The following is a 13,823-nucleotide window of genomic DNA, read 5'->3' on the forward strand; positions in this document are numbered from 1 at the left end:
AGCGCGTCTTCCACTCTTGGTCGGCGGAGAGGGGAGACTTCGTTCCGGCCGCGAAGCTCTCTACATCTCAGTAAGGTGCCTGGTGGTGGTCTCGTGCTGACGATGCCCTCTCGGTGAGCGCATATTTCCCCCCTCATCTTTTAAGAGATTCAATACATACAAGCATTTGTCTCGCAAACCGGATTTATTTCAAGGGAATTTTCCACGTCTCAATAATTTCTCTCGTCGTATTCGAGTGCTGATTGCCGTGTTATAGTTTGTTAACGAAGCTTCCCCTCAAGCCTAAATATTGTAAGGCAGTTTTCCTAGTCTCTAAAGCCGCTCGAGTTCACGCTGCTCCTCTGGCGGCCATTTTTCCAAGAAATTATGCCTTCCAACCAAATCGACTGTCGCGGACAACATGAGTAACTTTCCACATAAGTATGAGGCTCGGAGCAGGAGCTATGGCGATTGAAAGTAACCGTTGGCTTGACGAACCAACCGACTGAGCTACCTTTCCGGGCAACATTGAAGGATCACGAGTTCAAATCACATGTTATGTTCCTTTTTTTCCCCTTTTTTTCTTTCTTTTTAATGTATTTTCCTTCATTTTATCACTGTACCGAAACCCTCCTAAAAAAAATATATATATATCCTCAATTATGTGTGGCCACACATTTGCAGGTCATAAATACCAGGTTCTCTAGCCGAGTGCCATCCATGCGGTACAACCGAGCTCAGATTGGTCCAGCTTGACTGAACAAATAGGGCACCACTGTAGGTTAAATGAGGCGTACAACTCCTGCGGGACCCGCCGTGGTTGCTCAGTGGTTATGGTGTTAGACTGCTGAGCACGAGGTAGCGGGATCGGACCCCGGCCACGGCGGCCGCATTTTGATGGGGCGAAATGCGAGAACACCCGTGTACTTAGAATTAGGTGCACGTTAAAGAACCCCAGGTGGTCGAAATTTTCGGAGTCCTCCACTACGGCGTGCATAATCAGAAAGTGGTTTTGTCACGCAAACCCCATAATTCAATTTTTAATTTAACTCCCGCGGGGACGGTAGAGTATCCGTCTCCAGTGCAAGAGGACCGTGATTCAAATCCCGGTGCCGCGCAATTCTCCACCGGAAAATACAAAAAAAAAAAAAACCGTGCGTTGAGAAAATTGCACAAGCAGGCCTGGAGTGCGGCCTGATCCCGGTGATCAGAACCGGTAACGCACTCTCTCACCAGAGCAGGATTGGCCACCCTGGTGCAGTACTTGGCCACAACCTCCTATATGAATACAACAATCAAACCCCGGCCCTCAGTCCCCAGCAGCCCCGAAGCAACTGACCACGGCGGCGGTCAGATCTGTGACGCTGCAGAGGGTGCTAAGAATACCTGGCTCCGGACAGGCCGCCATTGGAATCTGAACCTGGCAACGTTTAACGTTAGAACGCTATCTAGTGAGGCGAGTCTAGCAGTGTTATTGGAGGAATTAGAGGGTAGTAAATGGGATATAATAGGGCTCAGTGAGGTTAGGAGGACAAAAGAAGTATATACAGTGCTAAAAAGCGGGCATGTACTGTGTTACCGGGGCTTAGCGGAGAGACGAGAACTAGGAGTCGGATTCCTGATTAATAAGGAAATAGCTGGTAACATACAGGAATTCTATAGCATTAACGAGAGGGTGGCAGGTCTTGTTGTGAAACTTAATAAGAGGTACAAATTGAAGGTGGTACAAGTCTATGCCCCTACATGCAGTCATGATGACCAGGAAGTCGAAAGCTTTTATGAAGACGTGGAATCGGCGATGGGTAAAGTCAAAACAAAATACACTATACTGATGGGCGACTTCAATGCCAGGGTATGCAAGAAGCAGGCTGGAGACAAGTCAGTGGGGGAATATGGCATAGGCTCTAGGAATAGCACAGGAGAATTATTAGTAGAGTTTGCAGAACAGAATATGCGGATAATGAACACCTTTTTCCGCAAGCGGGTTAGCCGAAAGTGGCCGTGGAGGAGCCCGAATGGTGAGACTAGAAATGAAATCAACTTCACACTCTGCGCGAACCCTGGCATCATCCAAGATGTAGACGTGCTCGGCAAGGTACGCTGCAGTGACCATAGGATGGTAAGAACTCGAATTAGCCTAGACTTGAGGAGGGAACGGAAGAAACTGGTACACAAGAAGCCAATCAATGAGTTAGCGGTAAGAGGGAAACTAGAGGAATTCCGGATCAAGCTACAGAACAGGTATTCGGCTTTAACTCAGGAAGAGGACCTTAGTGTTGAAGCAATGAACGACTATTTCATGGGCATCATTAAGGAGTGCGCAACAGAAGTCGGTGGTAACGCCGTTAGACAGGAAACCAGTAAGCTATCGCAGGAGACGAAAGATCTGATCAAGAAACGCCAATGTATGAAAGCCTCTAACCCTACAGCTAGAATAGAACTGGCAGAACTTTCTAAGTTAATCAACAAGCGTAAGACAGCGGACATAAGGAACTATAATATGGATAGAATTGAACAGGCTCTCAGGAACGGAGGAAGCCTAAAAACAGTGAAGAAGAAACTAGGAATAGGCAAGAATCAGATGTGTGCGTTAAGAGACAAAGCCGGCAATATCGTTACTAATATGGATGAGATAGTTCAAGTGGCTGAGGAGTTCTATAGAGATTTATACAGTACCAGTGGCACCCACGACGATAGTGGAAGAGAAAATAGCCTAGAGGAATTCGAAATCCCACAGGTAACGCCAGAAGAAGTAAAGAAAGCCTTAGGAGCTATGCAAAGGGGGAAGGCAGCTGGGGAGGATCAGGTAACAGCAGATTTGTTGAAGGATGGTGGTCAGATTGTTCTAGAGAAACTGGCCACCCTGTATACGCAATGCCTCATAACCTCGAGCGTACCGGAATCTTGGAAGAACGCTAACATAATCCTAATCCATAAGAAAGGGGACGCCAAAGACTTGAAAAATTATAGACCGATCAGCTTACTGTCCGTTGCCTACAAAGTATTTACTAAGGTAATCGCAAATAGAATCAGGAACACCTTAGACTTCTGTCAACCAAAGGACCAGGCAGGATTCCGTAAAGGCTACTCAACAATAGACCATATTCACACTATCAATCAAGTGATAGAGAAATGTGCAGAATATAACCAACCCTTATATATAGCTTTCATTGATTACGAGAAAGCGTTTGATTCAGTCGAAACCTCAGCAGTCATGGAGGCATTACGGAATCAGGGTGTAGATGAGCCATATGTAAAGATACTGGAAGATATCTATAGTGGCTCCACAGCCACCGTAGTCCTCCACAAAGAAAGCAAGAAAATCCCTATAAAGAAAGGCGTCAGACAGGGAGATACGATATCTCCAATGCTATTCACAGCATGTTTACAGGAGGTATTCAGAGGCCTGGAGTGGGAAGAATTGGGGATAAAAGTTGATGGAGAATACCTTAGCAACTTGCGATTCGCTGATGATATTGCCTTGCTTAGTAACTCAGGAGACCAATTGCAATGCATGCTCACTGACCTGGAGAGGCAAAGCAGAAGGGTGGGTCTGAAAATTAATCTGCAGAAAACTAAAGTATTGTTTAACAGTCTCGGAAGAGAACAGCAGTTTACGATAGGTAGCGAAGCATTGGAAGTGGTAAGGGAATACATCTACTTAGGGCAGGTAGTGACCACGGATCTGGATCACGAGACTGAAATAACCAGAAGAATAAGAATGGGCTGGGGTGCGTTTGGCAGGCATTCTCAAATCATGAACAGCAGGTTGCCACTATCCCTCAAAAGGAAAGTGTATAACAGCTGTGTGTTACCAGTACTCACATATGGGGCAGAAACCTGGAGGCTTACGAAAAGGGTTCTGCTGAAATTGAGGACGACGCAACGAGCTATGGAAAGAAGAATGATGGGTGTGACGTTAAGGGATAAGAAAAGAGCAGATTGGGTGAGGCAACAAACGCGGGTAAACGACATCTTAGTTGAAATCAAGAAAAAGAAATGGGCATGGGCCGGACATGTAATGAGGAGGGAAGATAACCGATGGTCACTAAGGGTTACGGACTGGATTCCAAGGGAAGGGATGCGTAGCAGGGGGCGGCAGAAAGTTAGGTGGGCGAATGACATTAAGACGTTTGCAGGGACAACATGGCCACAATTAGTACATGACCGGGGTAGTTGGAGAAGTATGGGAGAGGCCTTTGCCCTGCAGTGGGCGTAACTAGGCTGATGATGATGATGAAGAAGAAGGAACAAGAAGAAGAAGCATGTGCTTGCTGCGGTATAGCTAGGGAAACTATGGAGCATGTTTTATTAGAATGTGAACACGTCTACCCAGCGGTCGATTTAGGCACCACTGGCCTCCTTGAAGTCCTTGGGTTCAGCGAGAGCAGTGGAAAAGTAAACATGGCCGCAACAGGGATTAGTAAGAGGCGCTTGGAGGATTGGTGAAACAAAAGTAGGGAAACGACAAAAGACGGAGGCGTACAAAAGCACAGTTCGCAACAGGGGATCAGAAAATTTTGGTTGTGGGAGTTCAGTGCTTTTTTTTAAACCTAAGTAGGACATGCGGCAATATAATAAATAGCAAGAGCTTAGTCGCGCAACCCACCGCCCCGTTCCAAAGGGGACGCTCATAACATTCATCCATCCAGAGCGGCGGATTCGCCGCTGCAGCTGCTCTTTGGTTGAGTGGCGTAGACCATTCGGGCATCCCGCGTCATGGCATGGAAGTTCAATTTTCTACTACTTGTAGTTCGTGCGAGTTATGCGAGCCAGCGAAACCAGCGCAGCGCTATGCGATAACGAAACTACTGAACCGGGAAAACTTGGGCAGCACAGAGTCGAGCGAAAACGAAACCCTTCGACCGCCCGCGTCGTTGTCAGGATTATTTCAATTGGTACGTTTTTCTAAAACTGAAATAGAACTGGACAAGTAGCCTTTTATTTCGTCGTATAATACAATACAATATAATACAATACAATACAATAAAATACAATACAATACAATACAATACAATACAAGGATGTCTTGTGCAACAAGTGGTTGAGTACTAGTGACAGAATGTAACTGAGGAGTGCTTTCGTCATCGGGCAAGTACTTGAATGTCCCGGGCGAGTCTATAATCATGTCCTGCATATACCTCAATTTCTCGATTAATAAGTCTCTGTTCGCGACAATATTAACGCCTTAGAGATTCTCAAGCAATAATCTGACTTTAGCTTGACTTAATGTTTGCCTTTAGTGTCGCTTTAAGAAAAATAATATAAGGAACTGTCTGATTACTATATAATTAAAAGTTCACAGTCCCCAATGAATGTGAACTTGTCGGAAAGTTCATAGTTTCTTAGAAAAGCTGGAAAGAAGCACATTTCCTCTCTCCGAAACTTGGGCCTTTTGGGAAACACTACCTGCTACGCGCACTCATGAGGAAATTGCCTTCTGTGCAATGCCTTAAGTAGAACATTTCTCTCTTCATTGAAGTATTGGAACGATCACATGAACTGTTCCACGTCGCCAATTTCGTCACACTCAGTGCAGAGCGGAGAACCTTGTCCAACCTTAAAGGCCCAAGTTGGGGTCTTCGCAGAGCGAGTTCTTATTCTATGAAACAGCGCATAGGTCCTGCAAAGCGGACTTCTTGAAACATGCCTGGACATAAGGTGATGTGAAACACGCTCAGAAGTGCGTTATCTTTACATAAAGTATGATTCATCGGCGCTCTTATTTCATTTGCTACTTCATTGCCTGCAAGTCCAACATGTGGCGGTACCACTGAAAATTCCGACTAAAATGACTAGTTCTGGTATATAATACACGGTATAGTTGTTGGAGCACCTCTAACGATGCGAAACGATGATAGCGTGCTGAGAAAAAGTCCTCAGTTTACGGAGCGCTGCAGTAGCGCGGCTCCTTCCGCATTTTTTATAAGACCAACTGATCCAGAGGGCCATATCACGCAGTTCTAATCAAGCGAATCCGATACGCACAGGCACAGTTGTTTGCCTGTTGGATTACTGACCCGTCAGTGTGCGCTTGTTGATGATCCAGATATGCCACATTGAAGTGCTGCAGCATGGAGGCGGGAAGAGGGAACAAGGCACTTCGAGCATAGCCGATGTATACGCTCAGAAACGCTTGATAATTTTGCAATTACCTACAGCACTGCGAGTCACTAAGACGACGCGATCGAAATTGGTGGCGTCAGGCTCGCTTAACCAAATGAGCCAAGACCGTATGCCTGGAACATGTGGCAAAGATTTCCACTTGTACTTTTTGAGGCGGCGAAAGTTCTCTACATCATCCGCATGTGCATAGAGCAGTTTAACGTTTTTCAGCGTTGGAGTCGTCTGCGCCACAATTTCAAAAGGCTGACCTGATGATTGTAGTGCTTGCTGCTCTAAAATTGTAAGGCGAGGCTTGGTGCTTTACTAAGCCACTAACACCATCGCAAGCGTTCTTGCCATGTCTTGCCAAGTGGCCGAAAAAAGCCACTTTGTTGACACGTGATTCTTCTGTGACAGCTCGTAGAGTTGATACTTATTTTTTAAATGGCTACTGGCGCCATCAGACACGTATGTAACGTGTGTCGAGCTGAAGCTCTTCCTTCATGCACTCAGATTTTTACCAGTGCAAAGCAAGCGTGTGCATCATCATGACATATGTCATTGACGGCAAAACTTTCGGTAGATTCTCGACTCGTGACGACACACTTAAATAGCGAGACCTGTTTTTTGTGCCAATTTTTTCCCAATCCAATCAATCAATGAAAACCAATCAAATCAAAGCCAATCAAAACAGACACTACATCTTTTTTGTTAGCACTCTGCCAAGAACATGCATGCTCGTCTTTGGTATAATATTCCATAGCGGTCTGTTGCGTTTAACCGTGTTCTCTCAGGTGCGTCTGGTGCCGACCATATTCCATGCTTCTCGCGCCAGCGTCGGGATTTGTATAGCGCATAGGCTGACAAATTTGGAATGAGAGCTTGGACTTTTAGGCGCTCTAGTTGGCTTAGCAGTCAACAAGCTCATTTGCTCTAAGCACGAAGAGCGCGTCTCATAGGCTTTTTTAAGGCTGGTGAACCACAGGGTGCGTAGGTCGCATTTTGTACCTGAGGGGCTCGAATAGCGATTGCATTCTACGCAGTGAGATTCGGAGCTTACAGTGCCACCGATTTGAATTTGCTTTTGCACCGGGCGAAAGTTCCTTAGTCGCGAATCCGACTTCTGCTGACGCACGTTAGGCAAAGTTTCAAGTAGGTCTAGGCACTGCTTTCTACCTGCAAGGTCGTACTCTCCTGATACGAAATCATCAGTTGTTTCAGCAGGGGAGGCATCTAAAAAATAGAGAATTTCTTTTATTCGCCGGAAGCAACTTTGGCATATCTGGTCGTCATCCTGTGCATGGCAGGCAGCTTTGCGGCAAGAGCTTCTGCAATGCAGATACACCGATGCCTCCAACCTTGCTGAAATTTCTTCGACACTGCATTTCCTTTTTGTGCACCTTCAAGTAATCTGCACAAAAACCATATCACCCCTTTAACGGTGAGCCATCGCAGCTCTACTCGCAGCTTAAATCACTGCAAACATTGTTAGCGCTCGTCTATGATGAAGTACGACTGCGGAATGTGCGCTGAACGCTCAGCAGAAAGCTGGCCTGTCGCCTGTTTCTAGGTCGTTCACACCTGATACTAGTAGACGTAAAACTGGCAGCTCCTACCTGAACGAAGTGGACGCAAAAACTAAGGTGAACTGGATTGACTCTGTAGTTAATCCACATCAGGTTCACAACGAGCTTCGCCGTGAGGTTCTTTTTTTTAAATATGTAAGATAACTATACCATCTCGTATAGGTGGTGTCTAAAGGATGGTACCTATGACGCATTGCGAGCTTCTCAATTGCTTCCGGCGGATGCAATCAGCAAGAGCATGACGTTCGAGATTAGTTGCGTTACCCAAAGAGTGCCATCGCTGGGGCATTAATTTGGACAACACCTGTACCTGAAACACCATAAACTAAGTCATCGCTTCTGAAACGGGGAGAACGGCGCGCAATCTCAAAGTCGTCGAGCAGAAGGCAGCTCTTGAGGAGACGACAGACCACAGCGCATCCCAAACAAACGGAGTGCACGTATCTTCTTATCGTTAAGGCGGCAGCCGCGCTGTCAGAATATTTTAACGTATTTTACTTCACTTGCTTCGTCTACCGCCGCCTCCCGTGGACCCACTCCCCTTTCTGCTACACTCTACCAACTCGATCAAAAGAGACGATTTTTACAGAAGCCGCAGCTGAAAGCGCGAACTAAATATGGGCGCGAATGATGGCTGAGGAGAGGAATCACTCCACGAATTTATGTCAGAAAGTTAGACATCTTAGAACGACATGCATGAAATAATAATTTTAGTTTGCCACAGCTGCCTTTATGTCGCAATGATGGTCAGGTTTAGACAAGTCGGAGGCTTATGCACGTTCTTCTTACCCCGATGTCCCTTTTTCTCAGCACCTTGATGCACTCTACCATTTGTATTTCTTTGGTTAACATTTCTTTGGTTAACCATGATGGCTTACATGTCCCTGATATTGAGCGGGCGGATGTCATGAATTCATATTTTTCCTCCGTGTTCACCCACGAACCTGCACTTCGTACTCCCGCAATACCTGCCACTAGTTTTTCCCTAATGCCACCAGTTTTTATAACCCATGAAGGTATCGCTAAACTCATCGACAACCTTAAGTTGTCAAGCGTTCCTGGGCCAGACAACATAACTGCCAAAATATTGAAGGGCACCGTGAGCATTTCTAGCCGTATTTTGCAAATTATTTTTCAGCAATCTGTTTCGAACGGCGAAATACCAAATGACTGGAAAACTAGTAAAGTAACCCCAGTATTTAAGGCAGGCAATCGATCCGATCCTTCTAATTACCGCCCAATTTCATTAGCATCTATTCCATGCAAGCTGCTGGAGCACATTTTATATTCGCAGATCACATCACACTTCGACAATAACGCTTTCTTCTATGAAAAACAGCACGGTTTTAGATCAGGCCATTCATGCGAGTCCCAGCTTTTCGAATTCACCACAGACCTTCGCTTAAACTTAGATTCTTCTTTTCAAACTGACGTCATTTACCTAGACTTCTCCAAAGCCTTCGATCGCGTTCCACATCGGCGTTTAATGGCAAAACTGTCCTGCCTCCACATTGACCCTTTAATCTTGTCATGGATTGACTGCTTTCTCCGCGAACGCTCACAATATACAGTAATAGGGAACCACAGATCGCAAAATACTACAGTCATCTCTGGTGTCCCCCAGGGATCAGTGCTGGGACCACTCCTTTGTCTGATATTTATAAATGATCTTCCTAATGCCATATCATCTTGTATCCGCCTCTTCGCAGACGATTGTGTCCTTTACCGCCGCATATCTACTCCCGATGATCAGGCTCTGCTTCAACGCGACTTAAATCTCATAGAAACCTGGTGTGCGACATGGCTTATGCAACTGAACATTTCCAAATGTAAGTTCATGCATGTAACAAGAAAGCGAAATAACCTCAGCTATCCGTATTCATTAAATTCTACACCACTCTCTGAAACAGAATCATACAGGTATCTTGGAATCATCGTGAACAACAAACTAACATGGTCTGAGCACATTGCAAAACTTTGTACAGATGTTTCTAAGTTGCTTGGGTTTATCAGACGATCCCTCGCTTTTTCACCCCGTTCTGTCCGTCAACTCGCCTACGTAACATTCATCCGTTCGAAACTCGAATATGCCTCGGCAATCTGGAATCCCCATCAGAACTACCTAATCGATCAGCTTGAAGCCATCCAAAATCGCGCGGCCCGTTTTATCACATCGCAGTATGACAGACGACACAGTATAACTCTTATCAAGGCATCCCTTTATCTTCAACCCCTGGCACTTCGGCGTAAAATTTCACAGCTTTGCCTATTTCACAAATTATACTATACCTTCCCGCAGCTAAGAAATTCTGTATTACACCCGCCGCTTCGCACCTCACGCCGCTTTTCAACTCCATAAGTTTGCAGCGCATACATGGCTCCACAAACTCATTTAATAAATCATTTTTACCTAGCTCCATTACATTGTGGAATGACTTACCCGATTCCATAGTTACTGAAATAGAACCTAATAAATTCAGGCATTTATTAAAAGCACATTTCAAGAGCTGAGTTACTTTGCCATGTTTTTGAATGTGTATGCGTGTTTTGTTTTGTTTCCATGTTGTTCTTGAGCCGCTGTGTCTATCTTAGTGTTGATGCTTCTAATGATGTTAATGTTGAACATGAATCCTGCACTTTGTATTGCTTTTTTGTTGTTACCGACCATTGTAATAATAATAATAATATTTGGGGTTTTACGTGCCAAAACCACTTTCTGATTATGAGGCACGCCGTAGTGGAGGACTCCGGAAATTTTGACCACCTGGGGTTCTTTAACGTGCACCTAAATCTAAGCACACGGGTGTTTTCGCATTTCGCCCCCATCGAAATGCGGCCGCCGTGGCCGGGATTCGATCCCGCGACCTCGTGCTCAGCAGCCCAACACCATAGCCACTGAGCAACCACGGCGGGTATTACCGACCATTGTATATGTAACGACTGCTCCCCCCCCCCTTATGTAATGCCCTAAGCCAAGGGCCTTTAAGGGTAAATAAATGATAATGATGATGATGATGTATTGTCCCTACAAACAAAATGATGCAACATGTTTTTAATATTCTTTTTCAAGTGATTACAAGCCGCTGTTTACGGTATTTTGAGAAAAAATTTACGGTTTTTTATATTTATTGTTAAACAGCGTTCATTTTTGTCAAAACGTCACATTTGAGGCGATTTGCAAAAATGGTAATTTGTGATACAGCCAGAATATTCAGCACAATTGTTGAATAGGTTAACGTCTAGCAGTCCACGAAATTTAGTAAGGCTGCATGGAGTGGTTTAGTTTATAAAAAAATCGTAAATATAGCAACTCTTGAAGATTGTGGCAAATTAAGTAGTTTTTTCAAAGCACTTGCGTTTTCCCCGGAAGCCACAAACAGGGCTTGCTGACCCCTCTTTACGGCTACGTTTTACACACAAAAATGTATTCTTTGTAGCTGTAATATATTGTATTTCACATTGTTGTGAATTTGCGAGAATACCTTGTGCATGAAATAGGCGGCTCCACACTCAAGAAACTGGCTATTTTTTCATCCTAAAATATTCATTTGGCAAAGAAGCCACGTTCACTTTCGTGCTACCGAGTGATATGCGCGTAAAATATAGAACATTCAATGAAATCTAAAATATGAATTTTTTGACCAGTGTTGATCTCTCGTGGAATCATCCACATACAGGATACGTCGCGTGGCGACGATTTCATCGCCCTTGGAATTTACAGGGAAGCTCACGGGGACGGCAAAAATACGCCTCGAGTGTCCATATAAATGTTATCGCAATAATACAAGGACCACTACTGTATTGAAGGGGACGAAGCCACTTACCGGCCTGAATAAGCGTGAAGATACACGGCTCGCGCTGTATGCCGATGCCATTCTTGCCCCAGCAGAGCAGCGCTCCATAGTCCTCGTCCGTCTGCGGCACCACAGTGGCCCAGCTGCGCGTTCCCTCGCTCATCACGTTGGTGGAGCCCAGCATTTGCTGCGAGGCATTGAAGCGCCACCGAAACGCGATGTCCTGCGCTGGGTCGGCCTCCAGCTCGCAGCTGACGCGCACCGCCTCCTGCCGGGCCGCGCCGTACACCGTCTTCTGGCCAGGCTTGCACGTCGGCGCAACTGCATGGTTGATGCACTAGTCAGTGGATGCACTGAAGTGTGGACAGCTATTGTGTCGCTGGCGCAGCCACACACACACACACACACACACACACACACACACACACACACACACACACACACACACACACACACACACACACACACACACACACACACACACACACACACACACACACACACACACACACACACACGCACACACGCACGCACACGCACGCACGCACGCACGCACACACACACACGCACACACACACACGCACACGCACACACACGCACACACACGCGCGCGCGCGCGCGAGCAAAATCTGTTGGAATTTAGCCTGAATATATACACATACGAAAGGAAGGAAAGAAAACAGGGGGAGGGGAGGAAATTCCCTCATTATTGCCCGATGGCAACATGAAGTGAAATAAGGACATGCTGCGCGATCTGCGCTAATACCCGACCGAAGAAAACGGAGCAACAAAACGAAACCTTATGCGGTTTTTGGGAGTGGAGGCTAGTAAAAAAAGACGAAAAAAAATAACATTATGGGGAATTTAACGTCCTAGAGCAACAAACGGGCTATGAGCTACATAGTAGTAGAGACCTCCAGAGTTGGGCTTCTCTTAGGTGCACCTAAATCACGAACGTTCTAGCGTTCTGTCCAATCGAAATGCGACCACCGCGGCCAGTAAACGGAACCCGCCCCCAACTTCGTGCTTAGCTGCAAATGGCACAGGAAAGTATACCTCCGCGGCATGTAACACAAGCCAATAAAGCACCACCAGCAGCTCAACAGTAAGTAACGTAAATATGGGATAAGTCTAACGAAATCATCTTCGCAATGACACACGCAAAATAAAAACCCTCCCCATTCCAGACTTGCACCTATAGAGCACAAGCCACGAAAACAATTGCCAAGCGAAGTTCAAATACGCTCTCAACTTCAAATAACAACAACAAGAACAACAAAAACATCAACGACGACGACGACAACTACGACGACGACAACAACAATAAATCATGCAGATCCAACGCATATGCTGGATCTATGTGAAGAGAAGCTTTAGTGAAGTGGTTAATTGCAGAATGTACAACTAAGTGCGATGCATACAGTTGTCTTTATTTTCATCTGATCAAACATCCAATCTGATGCAACGTTTATGTTTTTGCACAGCAGTGGTCACAACATTAATGCCATGCCACTTCATCTTTATGCATTACACTGTTCACAAAGTATAGACAAAGCTCATCGTGTTACACATGAGCGAGAGATATGGGAAAGCAAGGACGGTGTCATTCTTGGTGTCTCTAAGTGCGAATCGTGTATAAATTACACTATTGTTTGTCCTGCTCGTTGTTTATGTGTTGTGCCTTCTCGTTAGGGTTCATTCTATAAGCAACATAGTGAGGGACCATCGATTGTAGCGCATGCCGGCCATTGAAATGTCGCCTGATTCACGCCGCGACTGGTACACGCAGAAATATATTGTGAAGCATACATATACGTTTCTTTTACTGTGCTGTCCCGCCAAGATTCGACGCGCTTCCATCATCCGTCTCGTTTTCCACACGCCTGCGCTTCGCCGCTCTCGACGCTTCTGAACGCCCATGAGCGTTCGGCCTTTTCGGCCGAGCGGTGACCTCGCGCCCGCTCCGGCAATCAGACATCTACCGGTTTCACGACATAGCAGTGCAATCCACGGTGTAGCCAAACGCGCTGCCCTGTGCTCAGCAGTCTCGCATGGCGGCGTCGTTCGGCGACCACCGCTTCATTTAAAATGAGGTATTGCGGTGACAGTTTGCTTTACAGGGCGTCGTCGACACCACATTGTACACACTTGCCGCCATGTCTCGCCATCAACCTGATCTTATCTATCAGGCTTATCCATGATGATGTTTATCTCTGACCGTAGCACTTCTAAGCAAAAAATTACCCATACGTGGGCCGATCCTGGAAATAGTGCAATACCGGCCCGACCCGCGGCGGAGGTCAAGCAGGCGTTCAACAATCCCCATACGTCGGCCGATCCCGAAGCCAGTGAGATGCGG

The 13,823-nt window shown here is 45.9% G+C and overlaps 1 protein-coding gene across 2 annotated transcripts in view; it reads right to left on the minus strand.

The window, feature by feature from the left end:
- LOC142582168 (protein turtle-like) overlaps positions 1 to 13,823 on the minus strand; it is a 265,050-nt gene that overhangs the window by 141,521 nt on the left and 109,706 nt on the right. For both annotated transcript variants that reach the window (XM_075691563.1, XM_075691564.1), the window contains exon 6: positions 11,495 to 11,785. In XM_075691563.1, coding sequence (XP_075547678.1) covers positions 11,495 to 11,785 — 291 coding nt within the window. The remainder of the gene's footprint in view (positions 1 to 11,494; positions 11,786 to 13,823) is intronic.

This window comes from Dermacentor variabilis, chromosome 5 (assembly GCF_050947875.1).
Source record: "Dermacentor variabilis isolate Ectoservices chromosome 5, ASM5094787v1, whole genome shotgun sequence".
Lineage (NCBI taxonomy): Eukaryota > Metazoa > Arthropoda > Arachnida > Ixodida > Ixodidae > Dermacentor > Dermacentor variabilis.